Source organism: Palaemon carinicauda, chromosome 45 (genome assembly GCF_036898095.1).
Source record: "Palaemon carinicauda isolate YSFRI2023 chromosome 45, ASM3689809v2, whole genome shotgun sequence".
Lineage (NCBI taxonomy): Eukaryota > Metazoa > Arthropoda > Malacostraca > Decapoda > Palaemonidae > Palaemon > Palaemon carinicauda.
The window spans coordinates 21246987-21263932 of NC_090769.1; the positions used below are offsets into that span (position 1 = coordinate 21246987).

Here is a 16946-nt window from a genome sequence, read left to right on the forward strand (position 1 = left end):
AAAGGATAATGTCTTCACACAATTCTCCATGTTCACAACTGACTTTGCATTTTGTGAAGCTGGCATATGTTTAAAAAAAAATGACGTTAGCGGTTGAAGAATTAATCGAAGACTTCTGAAGACCTTTCTCGGAAGGCTCTCTGATTCTTAGAGTCTTCAGCGGGATCGAACAATGGAAATCCGATAGAGAAAACCAAGATGAAGAAAACAACGAGGAAGGCAAAGGGCCTCGGTTAAATTTCGCCAGTCGTCTCTAAATCTAACCGAGGCCCTTTGCGTCAATAGGCGCAGGAGGAAACGAGGATGATTCACATAATTGTGACAGTAATGAATAGACGATATCTTAATAGCGGTCAAAGAATCGAAGACGGAATGTCTTCGGAGATTCTGAGCGCCAGATAATCTTCAGGTTAACAGGAATCAAAGAATCGAATACAGAATCTCTTCGGAAATTTTGAGCGCCAAATAGTCTTCAAGTTAACGGGAAAACTGCATTTTCGTTTCTCTGGAGTCGACACGCATTTCGGGTCACTTATGTTCTTTTTCTTTCTTTCCCGTGACTCTTCGTCAGGACTGAACGTTCTCCGTCTTTAGACATTATCGTACTAAACATCGTTAAAATCTCTCTCTCTCTCTCTCTCTCTCTCTCTCTCTCTCTCTCTCTTTTGTCGGAGAGACGCTGTCTTCGATTTTTAGACACCACTAAGATTTGCCTATTACACACACACATACACATACATACACGCACACACATTCACACAGACCCACATACACCTACACCCACATACACAGAAACATACACCACGCACGCACACACACACACACACACATATATATATATATATATGTGTGTGTGTGTGTGTGTGTGTGTATCATAGGCCTATATATGTATATAGTGTATATCATATGTGCCTATATAATTGTGCATAATATATATATATATATATATATACATATATCTATATATGTATATATATATATATTATATATATATATATATATTTATACATACATACGTGTGTATGTATGCATGTGTGTATAAGTGAAATAAACCCCCAACCTATAAAAAAAGAAATTTATTTTGAGCTATCGAAAGAACCATCACATTTCATCTTCAGAAAACCTTTTTCCCCCTGAAGAAGGGAGATGGTCCCTTCGAAAGCTCAAAATAAATTAAATTTATTTCATTTACCATATATGCACGGAAAATTGTTCTAATGTATATATATATATATATATATATAAATATGTAGGTGTATATATATAAATGTATACATACATATATAAAATATATATATATATATATATATGTGTAATATATATATATATATATGTGTGTGTGTGTGTGTGTATGTATGTATGTATGTATATATATATATATATATATGTGTGTGTGTATGTATGTATATATATATATATATATACATATATATAGTATATATACACACATATAAATATGAATATATATATATATACATAATATATATATATATATATATACACACACACACACATATATATATATATATATACATATATATATATATACATATATAAGTATATATATATGTATATTTATATATATACAAATACATACGTGTGTATATATATATACATATCATATGTGTGCGTGTATGTGTGTGTGTATGTATGTATATTACCTTAGTGGCATCAATATGTTTCATCTAAAGGAATTCTCGTATTTTCTCAGCTTCAGATTCTAAATTTTAAGCTTTTTTTTTTTTCATTTATTCTGTTCACTAGAGCACTGTTTCGACAAAACTATGTCTTTATCGTAAGTTTCCAATTCAATTAGGATTACTTATTTTGAAACTATATTCCAGTGCATTTTCTATTTTCTAACGGGTCTCTGTGTGCATGTATATAAAGTATATAATCAGTCATTATCCTCTTTATAGTCTCGGCCTCTCTGAAATTTGAAAAATTTTCATAATAATGTATATAACGTAATATAGTTAAGTCCCGTATGGCGTGATAGGTCAAGAAGAAGGTTTCTAAATAATATATATATATATATATATATACAGCATATATATATATATATATATAGTATATATGTATATACACATATGAATATATATATATATATATATATTATATAAATATATGCATATATATATATATATATACAAGTATATATGTATATACACATATGAATATGAATATATATATATATATATATATATACATATATATATATATATATATATGTGTGTGGTGTGTGTGTGTGTATGTATGTATACAGTATATATATATATATATATATACATCTGACTGTTTAACTCAGCCAGATTGCACGAGAACGATTAAAATATCTCCTTACAAGGAGCCGTTGCAAAGGCCATGCCTCAACTACGACTCTGAAACTTGTGTGTTTTTCTTTATGGAGAAAAGAGGTTGAAAGTCCATGAAGAAAATTTATCCTAAACACTTACAAGCACAACTAACGATTTAGATTTTCATGAAACATATTGAAAATATTAATTGCATGAACCTTCAAGAAGGAATAACTGGTTAAGGTAATCTAATTAATTGGTTTCTAGTGGTTTAAATACTTTTAATCTAAGCCTATTACACAATCTTATTGAAGATTATCTTCCCTAGACACGGGCTCTTGCGCACAAACACCCCGTAGCTTTCAATATCAACTAATTATATTATAAAGTAATTTTATAGTAATTAAAGGCGCCATTTTTAAAAGTTTGGGGTAAATTTACAAACTTAAAATTCGAGAAATTCAATGGGCTATGTAGACTATTAGTGCAATGCTTTGTTAATGCTTATTAATTTTTAACAATATACCGTAAAATTTGTTTAATTTTATACCATTGATATGCAATATGATGATTATACAATAGATATTTGTTTACAAGACCACGCCCTACATATACTGCCAAATTTTGCAATGCTATTGTTTTCCTCTATTATCTTTTTAGAATTTAAATCAATTCACCAAATGAAAAACAAGTTAAAATCATAAAAAACCATAAAACTACAAAAATAAATAAAAAAAACCTTGCCTGGTTTCCTCACTAAAACGACCTGGAACTGACATCGTCAACATAGTCAACCAAACTGAAGTTCGTGGACGTCAGCGTACATTTGATATATATTAAAAATATATACAAAATTAAAAATAGAGTAATTAAAAGTGTCACTATTTCTGATTTGTATATATTATGGTCACTTTTGAGTAATTACTCAAATTTTAATCTAATGTGTATTTTGAATATATATCAAATGTACGTTGACATCAGAAACTTCTGCTTGGTTGACTATATTGACGATGGAGTTCTAGACTAGTTTTTTTTCTTATAATTCTATAGTTTTTATGTGAGGAAATCAGGCTATTTTTTTAATTATTTGATATTCTTTATAATTTTAAATTATTTCACATGTGGCGAATTATTTTAAATCATTTAAAGTAAGAGGAAAACAACAACTTTGTTTGGCAGTATATGGAGGGCGGTGGTCTTGTAAAAAAAAAAAAATACCCTACATTTATTATATTAAACATACATTTCACTTTATTATAGATTCATCATCACCCAGATTAAAAACTTGAAGAGGAAATGACAATAACATTAATTTTCAACGGTTTAGATGCGTCATAGTCAAATGAAGATCCATTCCATAATTATGAATAACTACAATATTATTGACTAGACCTACAATAAAGTTATCTTCTGCCAACTAAAAATCGAAGTTCTAAGGTTAATCCAAGTCATGCAGGATATTATTATTATTATTTATTGCTAAGATACAACCCTATTTGGAAAAGCAGGATGCTCTAAGCCCAAAGGCTCCAACAGGGAAAATAGCCCAGCGAGGAAAGGAAATAAGGAAAAACTGCAAGAAGTTTAAGAACTAACATTAAAATAATTTAATATATAAACTAAAAAAACTTGGAAATAACAATATACTGTGTATATATATATATATATATATATATACACACACACAAATAAGCCATATGTTTTACTTCCTTAATATCTAGATTCTCTCTACACCTCGGGATCAGACCCAAGGGGGAATCAACTCAAAGCTAATAGCCCTCTGGTCGGCCGGGGAATCGAACCCTGGTCTGAGAAACTGGGACAAACAGTGATATACCATTTAGCCATAAAGCTAAATGGTATGTCACTGTCATTCCAGTTTCTCGGACCAGGGTTCGATTCCCTGGTCGACTGGTAGCTATTATCTTTGACTTGATTCCCCCTTGGGTCTCTGATCCTGACCTGAGGTATAGAGGAATCCAGATATTAAGGGAGTAAAATATATGGCTTATTTGTGTATATATATATATATATATATATGTGTGTGTGTGTGTGTATGTTTAGGTTATATATATATATATATATATATACATATATACAATTTTATATGTATTCTATCTTATTTCTCTTCCTCTTGTTTAATTTGTTGTTATAGTTCATAAATAAAAGCTCTATTTTAATGATGTTACTGTTCTTAAAATATTTTATTTTGATTGTTTATTACTTCTCTTGCAGTTTACTTATTTCTTTGTTTCCTTTCCTCACTGGGATAATTTTCCCTGCTGGAGCCCTTGGGCTTATAGCATCCTGCTTTTCCAACTAGGGGATTTAACTTAGCCTGTAATATATATATTATATATATATATATGTATATAATATATATATATATATATATATACACACACACATATATATACACCTAAATATACATTTACAATAGCCCATGATCCATACTTATGGTATTTAAGGTCGCTCATGAATGGCAGAGGCAAGGGACAGTCACATTGTTCTAGCAGGAAAATGCCCTAGAGACTGACCATATATAGATATGGTCACTGGCCAAGCCTCCTCTCTATCCAAGCTTGGACCAGGGAGGGCCAGACTATGGCTATTGATGATTCAGCAGGTAGACCTATAGGCTCCCCGAAACCCAACCCCATCCTTAGCTCACAGGGATGGTGAGGTTGCAGACACTAAAAGACATTATCAAGTTTGAGTGGAATTTCTCCATTTTGGTTTGGAATTTGGTGTTATGTATGGAATTTGTGGTTATCCTTATTGCCTTACCTTACCTTACCTTATTTTTGGTTTGGGTTCCCCCAGGTCCCTCAGTGTGAGGCACCTCGTATATCCACCAGAGAGTTGCTAATGCATCTTCCGGTGTATTTTGCATCTTCCAGTCTTGGATGGTCTGGGAAAATGGCAATATAGCCAGTTCTCAATGCCATTCAATGCCAAGGAGCTATTGTGAGATAACCCCTCAGTTTCATTATGTCTAATCTAATAGCAGCCTGTTACCGATGACGACATTGAAAGCTCATAAATAAATTCTAAATGTAATGTGGACGCTACTGCTATTTGTGCGCATTGATATGACTCTCCAGGCCAATCTTAGAATTCCCAGGGGTGAACAATGTTCCTGGGTATCCTGAGAGGATATGACTGCTCCCACGAGACATCCGAATGTTTTAATGTTCTAAGATGTATCTCTCTTTTCATCACAAATTCAACTACTCAAGATAACTTCATCCAAGAGTTGTTTATAACTGCAATTGTTTTTTTACTAGATTTTACATTAACCTGATTTTAGTCTTTAAAGGTCTTTAAAGGTCGCTCATGAATGGCAGAGGCAAGGGACCGTGACATTGCCCTATCGAGAAGGACAATGCCCTAGAGACTGAGCATACATACATATGATCAACACCCAAGCTAGGACCAAGGAAGGCCAGGCAATGGCTGCTTATGACTCAGCAGATAGACCTATAGGCTGCCCCCAAACTGCCCCATCCTTAGCTCACAAGGATGGTGAGGTTGCAGCGGCCAAAGGAACTAACAAGTTTGAGCGGGATTCGAACCACAGTCTGGTGATCACCAGTCAGGGACGTAACCACATCGGCCAACACAAGAGCTAGTTGAAATATAATGAAAATAAAAGTGATGGAAATGCTTTAATACAGATTTACTAGTATAAAAATGCAGTTGAGTGCAGTACATTGGCAATACTGTAGTACACTTTTACAAGTGTCCAAAATATGAAAATACAAAAATAAAATGACACCATTAACTATACAGTACTGCTTTTCAAATAGGCTACTCATGAGAAGAGCTCAGAAATAAATATTTCTTTAAACTTCAAAAGGTGAACATGACATATTTTCATGAACACATAATAATAAGACCTAAATAAAAAAACCTAGGTCATTTACACTCCATCACTGCTAACACAAAGAGTAATTGTGATAATACTTATCTAAAAATATTAGTATATTACAGTCCTGTAAATTATATGTTACCTTTTTGAAAAAGAGAAGAATTTATAACATAAAACTAACCTTACATAAAAACAAAAGTAGCTTCCTCAAATACTTATTATGACGTACAATACGTGTCATAATATTAACAGCAAAAAGCCATTTAGTAAGAGAGAAATAACTGAAAGAAAATAGTTTGCAAAAGGAACACCTATAAAAGTTTTGATTAAATCTTCCTGTTTTAACCAACACAATTAACTCTTTTACCCCCAGGCTATTTGGAAATTTCCAACCCTTAACCCCCAGGGGTTATTTTTTTTCAAGCACATTTTGCATTATATATTTTTTAAATTGCTCTAACAGCCTTAATTTTCGTCATAGAGAGGTCAGGTTGGTCTCATTCTCTTGAAAAATGCCTGAAGTTTCTCAAAAAAAATTGTCAAAATTATGAAAAAAAAAAATGTTATAGCATTTTTTTGCAAGGACGTACCGGTACGTCCATGGGGGTAAAGGGGTGGCTTTTGTGAAATGTACCAGTACGTCCTTAGGGGGTAAAAGGGTTAAAAAATCTCCGAGGATCTACATGGTATTGATGGGAATACAGGTATCAAATAGCTGACAATTTCTATTTATTGTGTTAAATCTATCTTCACTGCATAAGTCTGCATAGAAATATAAAAACCAAGCCACATATGAAACCACAAACAGTTTAAGCTTAACTAGGAACCCTCACTGTAGAAAAAAAAAGCAAATACAAAGAATATTATAGTCAAATCTAGACCTAAATCTATGCCATCATGTTACAGTACTTGAATTTATTCTGATTAGCACTTCATCAACAAAGGGATTAACCGGTGATGAAATGTGGGACAGAGGTAGATGGAGAACGCTGGCCAGAAACATCGACCCCACATAAAAGTGGGAAAAGATGCAGACAAAGAAGAAGAAGAAGCACTTCATCAACAACCTTGAGCTTATAATATGTGTATATCCTACTAAGATTTCATACCATTTAATACAGATGACATGATTAACATTCATTACTTCAGAGAAAAATATTTTAGCTCGCACTACAAAAATTACCATGATAACAAACTAATCTAAGAACTACCCATCCACAACTACCGGTAACTTGACTCATATTTTTCTAAAACATCATTACATTCAAATACAAAAGTAAAATAAATTACCAATTCCATAAGTACCTAAAAACAGAAATTAAGCAAATATTAACTTCATGAATACACTGGAATGTTCTTTTTATTCTATTCTTGAGGATACTATATTTCTCTCTTACCGATGGCAAATTTCTTACTTTGAATGCAATTTCTTTCTCCAAATGGAGAGATTTAAGTGGTAAATAATACATAAATTTCAGAAAATTCTTCAGAAACAGATAAAATAAATATAACTTCTCATACAATATTAATCTAAGCTGCTAGGAGTCTAGTATTTATGGGTGAGCAAGATTTTGAAAATGGAGCAAGAGGTGAATTATTTGCCCAATATCGTCGAACAGCTTCTCTAACTTGAGCAGGAGTTATTGGGTCCATACCAATATTGTGGTCTTCATTGGAACCCATTTCTTGCATTGATCCACTCTGAAATCAAAATGACAGATTGTAATACGGTACTGTACCTAGATCATTCCTAAAGTTTTACTTTCGTTTTATTGTTTCACCACACCCCCTTATCCTCATTTTCTTCTAAATTGGGACTACAGTAAATCAATTTCCAAGTACATTTGGTTCGTTGATATGACGAACTACGGTACTTGCAAATGCAAAGAGAAACTATAGTCAATTTCTTTTAGTGATGCAGATTTGCACCGACTCGCAGCGGTGCCCTTTTAGCTCGGATAAGTTTCCTGATCGCTGATTGGTTGGACGAGATAATTCTAACCAATCAGCGATCAGTAAAATTTTCCGAGCTAAAAGAGCACCCCTGCGAGTCGGTGCAGATCTGCATTGCCAAAAGAAATGGACTATAATGCCCTGGAGTAGTGTGTCACGTGTTACTTTATCATTGATTTGCCATCTTTGTTTACAAATTCGGGATTTTGGTACTGAATTATCCACTTTCTTTTGAATAGTTTTGTGCCTTTTTTTATTGTGCATCATGTTTGGAAAGCGTAAAAGAGATGTCTGATAGCAATGTGGAGGCCAACCATAGGAATAAAAGTAAGGAATTGTTATATGTATCACTCATTGTCTGCTAGTATTGTATAAGTGTAGGTAAACCATTCTGACATGGTGTAGGAATGGTTCCCTGTCATAGCCCGTGGACCTCCCGCATCATAATGTTAACAACCATTTACAAAAAATTACAGTATAGTAATTGTTTTACTTAAGAAAGTAACAAAGCCAACAACACTATAGTCAGATAAGGTTACACACTTAACCTGTACAGTAATGAACAGCTTCGAAATATAAAGTACTCCAGTATCTATAATACTGTGTTCTGTTTATGCTCTGTATACTACTACAGGTACTATTTTCATAATGAATGTATGTATACAGTAGTACATGTATAGTACTGTATTCATTAATTTTATAAATAGATATTTTTTGCCATTTTTCATCTAAACTGTTCACCATACAGACTGACATATAGTTATGTAAAACGGCATATCACGAATTTAATAAGCACGTACAGCCGGAACTGACGTACACAATGTTGAACTTATGTAAAGGGGGTTACTAATGGGTCTCTGAATAGTAATAATAGTGACGAATGCATCACCTTTATCCTCGGCAAAAGAGAAAATGGGGAAGGAGGAATCAATTTCATGTCTCCTTTCATAATTTGATATCATGAGTGAGCAAATTATCTTTAGACAGTGGAGATTATTTAACAATAACAACTCAGAATATTGTTTGTTATAAAGAATAAAACTTTGTTACTTTATCAATTTGGTTATACCGTATAATTCCCTATGATGTTTAAGGCTTTACAGTCTCACAACAAAATGAGGGAATACTTTAACATATTCTATAGTTTTACGCATATTAAAACATCTTTCTATGCAAAGTAGATTTCTTTTTATACTGTATCGGTATTTTCCACTCTGCAGAGGAAATATGATATCTCGAATCTGACTTTGAAAATATACAGTATGCTACTTCTCGAATCTTATTTTTAATATAAATTTTCATCTGAGATCTGCATCGAAACTCTTGACAATTTAGTGCTTTGTAATTAAACATTGTAAAAGTACTCATCGTCAACTGCAAAACATTATTATAGTCCATTTCTTTTAGCTGTGCATATTTGCACCGACTCGCAGCGGTGCCCTTTTAGCTCGGAAAAGTTTCGTGATCGCTGATTGGTTGGAATTATCTCGTCCAACCAATCAGCGATCCGAGCTAAAAGGGCACCGCTGCGAGTCGGTGCAAATATGCATCGCTAAAAGAAATGGACTATAGTTCATTAGTTGAAATATTCCACAAGCAAATACTTTACTCACAAATCAACACTACCATCCTACACCAACATTCTTCAAAATAATATCCAGTAATTAAAAATCCCAATCTTGAAAAATTTGCAATAAAACATCTGTAAATTTGATGTGAACAAACCTGATGTATGAAGACGCATGGATAATCAGGGTTCAATGCAGTTGGCGTTCTGAAACGGGACAAATCAGATGTGTGACCTGTGGCATCTCGTCTCACAAGCAAGGCTAGATCCACTATTTGTGCTACCGTTTCATAAGCCAAGCGGTTCAGCATTTCTAAGACAAGCTGAAATAAATAAAAAAAATTAATCTCGGGCAATGAATACGTATCTTGAAACCATTTTAACCCTTTTACCCCCAGGCTATTTGGCAATTTCCAACCCTTAACCCCCAGGGGGTTATTTTTTTCCCAGCACATTTTGCAGTACAGGTATATTTTTTTTAAATCACTCTAACAGCCTTAATTTTTGTCATAGAGAGGTCAGGGTGGTCTCATTCTCTTGGAAAATGCCAGAATTTTCTCAAAAAATTATCAAAAATATGAAAAAATAAAAAATTATAACAGTTTTTTGCAAGGACGTACCGGTACGTCCATGGGGTAAAGGGATGAGTTTTGTGAAACGTACCAGTACGTCCTTTGGGGGTAAAAGGGTTAAAAATAATTAGCTCCGACACAGATACAAACCTTACGGTATTAATAGGATGGGAGGATTATTTTCCCCCATCTTATAAATAGCTCCAGGTTTGTATGTTAGGAAAAATACAAATTATTTCCAAATTTCTTATATTTAACCTATTACTTCACTCTTTATGTGACAAATTAACTCAAAGTCTGCTACCTCTGGCCAAGCATACAGGGAACTTGGTAAGGTAATATGATTACAATTTCAATGAGCACTTTAAAGAATCTAGTGAATGAATATGAGATTTTACTATATAATACTGTATTTACTCTTTAATCAAAACCTACAATTTATATTTACTTAATCCATAGGTCAGAAGCTCCTCAGACACCCGCCAATAGAAAAAGAAGAATACTTTACCTGCCAGGTATCCCTGTGGGTGGGGACTTTAGTGGCAGTAGCAGTAGTTAAATTATTCACTGTTAAAAGTCTTACTACAGGAAGAGAGGTGGATGAGAGGTGGACACATTATCATGTAAACTGATGATTTAGTAATGAAAAAACTAAATTAATTTTCATAAAACAATTTTTTCATCACACCACATCAGTCTACATTTGCCCAAGTGGCTATCTAGGTGGAAAGAACCTTGTTTAAAGATTTAAAGGTCACTCATGAATGGCAGAGGCAAGGAACAGTGACATTGCCCTATCGTGCAGAACAATGCCCTAGAGACTGACCATTTATGCGTATGATTAGCGCTCAAGCCCCCTCTCCACCTAAGCTAAGACCAAGGAGGGTCAGGCAATAGACCTATAGGCTCCCCCAAAGCCCCCATCCTCAGCTCACAAGGATAGTGAGGTTGCAGCGACCAAAGAATCTAATGAGTTTGAGCGGGACTCGAACCCCAGTCTGGCGATCACTGGTCAGGGACTTTACTACATTGGCCACCACAACCCATATGAAATATGAGGGAGAGACGATATGAATTCAGATTTTTGTACTAGCAATGGGTCAGAAGTAAAAGAGATCTACACAAAAAGTATAAAAAAGTGTAAACAGGGGCAAACACCAGTTAGGGTTGTGGTGGCCGATGTGGTAACGTCCCTGACTGGTGAAAGCCAGACTGGCGTTCGAATCAAGCTCAGACTCATTAGTTTTTTTGGTCGCTGTAACCTCACCATCCTTGCGGGGGTTTGGGGGAGCCTATAGGTCTATCTTGAGTCATCAGCAGCTATTACCTGGCCCTCCTTGGTCCTAGTTTGGGTGGAAAGGGGGCACGAGCGCAGTGTATATGGTCAGTCCCTAGGGCATCTTCCTGCTTGATAGAACAATGTCACTGTCCCTTGCCTCTGCCATTTATGAGCAGCCTTTAAACCTTTAAGTGCTGTACTTAGTCAAAGAGGTAATGAGATATATGATTAAGAGGAAGGGTGAGCCATATATAAACCTCAGGTGAATTAAACTTGATTATAGTATCTTATATATTCAATCCTCATATTGTCCAAACATATACTTGCCTGCGTCAACTTAACGTCCCCGCTTTCATCCCGAAGTAACCATTCCCTGAACTTGTTCACTCTTAAGCGAGGACAGAAAGAAGCTTTCCTTGCTTCACAGTATTCTTTATATTTCTGACAACTCATACCCTGCAAATAAAAGCAAAATTGTATCAAGATAGTCTTGAATTTTAATACTGGATAGAGCGTTCCTTGAGGCTCAAGACGAAAAGTTAATCCATGCAAATTGTGATGATTCTAGCTGGAAGGCATCGATAAAACGAAAATATAAAAAATATAAAAACTTCAAAAACATAATCATCAGGAGAAAATTTAATGATAGTACAGTTTGAGGAAAACATAAAGATACAGTTTTGTCTCGGAAGTAACAAAACACTTCTGTAGATTTAATTTGCATGTGGAGTAGGGAACAAGCGTTTGAGGAGTAAAAGCTAGTTTTATAACAACCCCCATCAGATGTGCATATGACTCAAGCTGCTTAGACTCAAAATTAGCTTCCCTCTATATAAGATGAGAGGAAAAGAAACATTAATAACTATTTCATTATTATCATTACAAGCTATGCTATAACCCTGGTTGGAAAAGCAAGATACTATGAGCCCAAGGACTCCAACAGGGAAAAAATAACCCAGTGAGGAAAGGAAACAAGGAAATAAATAAACTACATGAGAAGAATATATAATCAAAATAAAAATTTTAAATTCAAGTCCATAATCTTATTTCAGCTTGTGACAAAAAATTGCTCAAAATATCTCAAAACAGGTATACATTACAAAATATAATTTACCTGAGTCATACCATCAAGACGTGTTGCTCGTTCAGCTCTGATTGGATCGTAAAAGGAGGATGTATATAATGGTTCGTACTGTCCAGTCTGATCAATGCTTTGTAAGAAACTTATACATAGCTTTTTCCTTGATACTTCAGTACCAGGTTCAGGCCCTAGTTCTTGTATGTCATTTGTCCCACTACCAGAAGTAGAAGCCCTTGCTCTCTGGTAGACATCACGAACACCTAAAATTATCAATAATGTATAAACATTAAATCGACTACTACGAACTATACAGTAAAAGGGATTTTGATATGGTAAAACTCTATTATTGGGTGAGATAGCCATGTCGTCCTGATTGAAGTTCCTCTAGGCGGCTTTCTACTTAGGATATTTCCTACTTGTGATATACCAGAGAATTTTACCTGTAGAGGTATCACATGGTTACTACCCCTGGAGCGTCAATGACCTTAGATGTCAGGATACCAGAAAACTTTCAATCAATCAATCAATACCCCTGGAGCAAATATCCCGACAGATATCGTGCATGTGTTCACTATGTTTATCCAAGTAATCATAATGATGTCAAACTTCATATTCCAGAGTGCTTTTAATCAATTTTGACTAAAAGAATCACACTGACAATTTTTCTGATAGCGGAAACAACCAAATGTTTTTACATTAACATTGATCTTACCCATATAATGTACCAGTCGCTGAAGCTTCAGTGGATCCTTGCGCATTATGAAGAGGATATCTTCAGGACCAACCAACCTGGAACCTCTCTGTTCGGCAATCTCTGTGGCCTGTAAAAATTCTATGCTATATTACTTGTTAACAATTACAGTACATGCATAGAAAAAAAATGTCAATTTACAGCTGTTTGGTTTCTAGGTTATAAAAATAATTCAAAGCAATGTACTGTAGGTTTCATAAACTCAAACTTTTATTTTTATTCATATTTAATGGATGTGGTAACGTCCCTGACTGGTGAACGCCGGACTGGTGTTCGAGTTATGCTCAAACTCGTTAGTTTCTTTGGTCGCTGAAAACTCACCATCCTAGTAAGCTAAAGATGAAGGAGTGTTTTGGGGGGCCATTGCCTGGCCCTCCTTGGTCCTAGCTTGGGTGGAGAAGGGGTTTGGGTGCTGATCATATATGTATTTGGTTAGTCTCTATAGGGCAATGCTCGATTGGACAATGTCACTGTCCCTTGCCTCTGCCATTCATGAGTGGCCTTTAAGCCTTTAAACAAAGGAATCTGCTGTCTGTATGGCTCATTCTATGTTCTCTAGCAGCTGTACATAAGCCAACCTCTTGAAGCAATATTTCCGTAAAGTTACAATATGTGAAATACATTTTACTGTTTTATTGTTTTTTTAACTGTGCTTTATCCAATTTTCTTTTTCCATGCATCGAATATACATCCACTACAAAGTAAGAAGACATTACTGTTTATCGTTTTGTGAACTGTGCTTTACCCAATTTACTTTTTTCTTGCATTAGTTACAGTACAAAGTAATAATACATTCTCATTAGAAAGTAGTTACAAAAGTGCTGCACAGCATTATAAAGTTTAATTTACCTGTTTCAGAAGTCTTAAAAAAAACATTTTTAAACCTTTCTACATCTCCATATTTGAAGTTTTTATTTAAAATTGAGAAATTTTGTATCATAAATCAATCACAACTTATCCATGCAGAGCTAAATTCATTACAGTTTTAATTTGCAAATATTGTGCACTAACTGCATTAAAATATTCTACTGTACATAAAGTAGTAAGATCACAACTATAGAAATAGAATAATAATTCCATTTTACCTGATGAAGAAAAAGCGTCATTTGTTGGTGAACAACAGATTCAATAACGGCCGCAGTTTCTGGTAAGGGCTTGCGGCAGTCGCCAAACCCATGCATCATTAGCTGTATATCTGTTACAAAAATAGATATATATGTATATATTGTCAATACAAAATTAACTATGATTGTGATATATCATTCCATGCACCTGCAAAATCATAATCTGATGTTCTATTTCATTATTCATAAATTATTGCCTTTGTTGCTAATTATAACTTTACCCATGCACTGTTCAGATATACTTGAACGTTCAATGATTAAGAAGACCTCTTCCTTGGTCAATTTAATCTGAGGGTGTGTATGGGGGTTCTACAACCTCCCATTATAATAACACATATTCTAGGTTGGGTGCAGAGGAATGCCAGGTTTCAATGTTCCATTAGTGTCATCTCTAGGGTAAAGGTTTTCCCAAATTTTAATTCTATTGACGTTAAAAACCCAGTGTGTATGGATAACTCCCTTATTTTCAACCTTATTGCTAAGAATACAGGGTTTAATTATAGTTATGGATGGGAAAACCTTTCCTACAGCTTTTTCCTTTAGAAAAATACCTGTTTTCTTGAAAGATTACACTTATTTTCACCGCAAATAAATACATTATTTTCTAAGATGTACAAGAAATCCATGGAAAACTGCGCAAATTATCTATATCTTTGAAATGTTGTCTAGTCCCTAACTATGATTTTACCGAATACAGCAGAGTAGGAGGTAAGTAGGCAAGTTCACGGATTGTAGATAAGGGTAGGTGAAGAAGTTTAGGTTCAGGGTGGTGTTCTATGCACGCAAGGAGGTCCTGTCCGTCATTATACAAAGGCTCAGGTATGGGGCAGATCAAAATGGAACTTGGGAAAATTTAGAGCAGTAAGTACAAGAATTTGATTATCTTGGTTATTATTACCAAGCGATTCATGGTTATAGGAGATAAACGATTGAATATTAATGATTTATTACAATATGCCAGTTAAAATCGTTTTGAGAAAATTGTGGAAATCTAAAATGAAACTGCGCATGTAGTACGGATGGTTGAGGGAGGAAGGTCAAGAGGAAGACAAAGAGGGGCCTTTGTATATCAGCGTCCAGTTCCTCCCGTGTGGATTAAAAATGGACATCAACTAACCTAAACTTTCCCCCCATAACCTAACCTATAAGCCGTGTCCTTACCTACTTACCTAACAGGGGGGGGGGGGGGGTTTAAAGCCCCTGCGACCCCCTTACACTACCGTATTCTAAGTTAGTTGTGATCAAACATACAGGTGGCCGCTCTCGTACATACACCTCGACAAAGATTTTGAATGACGTAATAAAAGTGCATGACTTAGATTAGAGGGTTTAGTATATATGAAAATATTTTAGATAGAAGGAGTTGGAGAGGACGGAGCAAGGCAACCAACCCCTTAGTTTATTGATAACTATGGGGGATAAAGACGATTTTAGACATACGGATAGATATTTAGATAGATGCTTACTTACCAGTAACAAACGACATTGTAGGCCAGGTACTGCAAATTGTATTATATGTGCAAATTACGTAAAAACTAATTAACAATGTTCCAGGTTCTTCGTTGCTCTCTCCACAACAATGTGAATTGTGGGCACACTACTAGAAGGAGCGTTGTAGGTGCAATCTACAGAAAAAATTATTATCATTAGTTGTTGTTGTTGTTATTATTATTATTATTATTATTATTATTATTATTATTATTATTATTATTATTATTATTGTTGTTGTTGTTGTTGTTACAACTACTTGTTATGCTACAACCCTAGCTGGAAAAGCAGCATGTTTAAGCCCAGGGTCTCCAACAGGGAAAGTAACCCAGTTAGAAAAGGAAACAAGGGGAAAAAAATGTTTTAAGAACTTAACAATTTTAAAATTCGCATTTCCTATGTAAGCTATGAAAACTTTAACAAAACAATAAGAAGAGAAATACAGATAGAATAGTGTGGCCAAGTGTACCCTCCAGGAAGAAAACTCTAACCCAAGACAGTGGAAGACCATGGTACAGAGGCTATGACATTACCCCAAATGAGAACAATGGTTTGATTTTGGAGTATCCTTCTCCTAGAAGAGCTGCTTACCATAGCCAAAGAGTCTCCTCTTCCTCTACCCTTACCAAGAGGAAAGTAACCACTGAACAATTTCAGTGCAGTAGTAAACCTCTTCAGAGAGGAATAATTGTTTGATTATTTCAGTGTTGTCAAGTGTATAAGGAAAGAGAAGAATATATAAAGAATAGTGCGGACTATTCTGTGTAGGTATCTTCAAAGGTGAGAGAAGAATCCAATGTAGTACTATCCAGCAAGTCAAAGGACCCAATAACTCTCTAGCGGTAGTTTCTTAACGGGTGGCTGATTCCTTGGCCAACCTACTACCTACTGATGAGTTAAGAAAATTTAGAAGCAATGGAATAGAATTAGGGAATTTGGAAACACCAGCTAAAGATGTTACCC

General features: G+C 34.7%; 1 protein-coding gene across 2 annotated transcripts; it reads right to left on the reverse strand.

Moving 5' to 3' along the window:
• Positions 1-6807: 6807 nt before the first annotated feature.
• LOC137635020 (transcription initiation protein SPT3 homolog) lies at positions 6808-16631 on the reverse strand. 2 transcript variants are annotated; one of them, XM_068367633.1, is made up of 7 exons: positions 16575-16631; positions 14457-14566; positions 13333-13441; positions 12654-12880; positions 11867-11995; positions 9847-10011; positions 6808-7869 (listed from the first exon to the last, which is right to left on the reverse strand). In XM_068367633.1, the coding sequence occupies exons 2-7, from the start codon at positions 14553-14555 to the stop codon at positions 7699-7701; spliced, it is 900 nt and encodes a 299-aa protein (XP_068223734.1). In that variant the 5' UTR covers positions 14556-14566; positions 16575-16631; the 3' UTR covers positions 6808-7698. The 2 variants fall into 2 exon arrangements, with proteins under 2 accessions (XP_068223734.1, XP_068223733.1); XM_068367632.1 differs by lacking the exon at positions 16575-16631 and adding an exon at positions 15966-16103 and having other exon boundaries at positions 6809-7869.
• Positions 16632-16946: the final 315 nt, after the last annotated feature.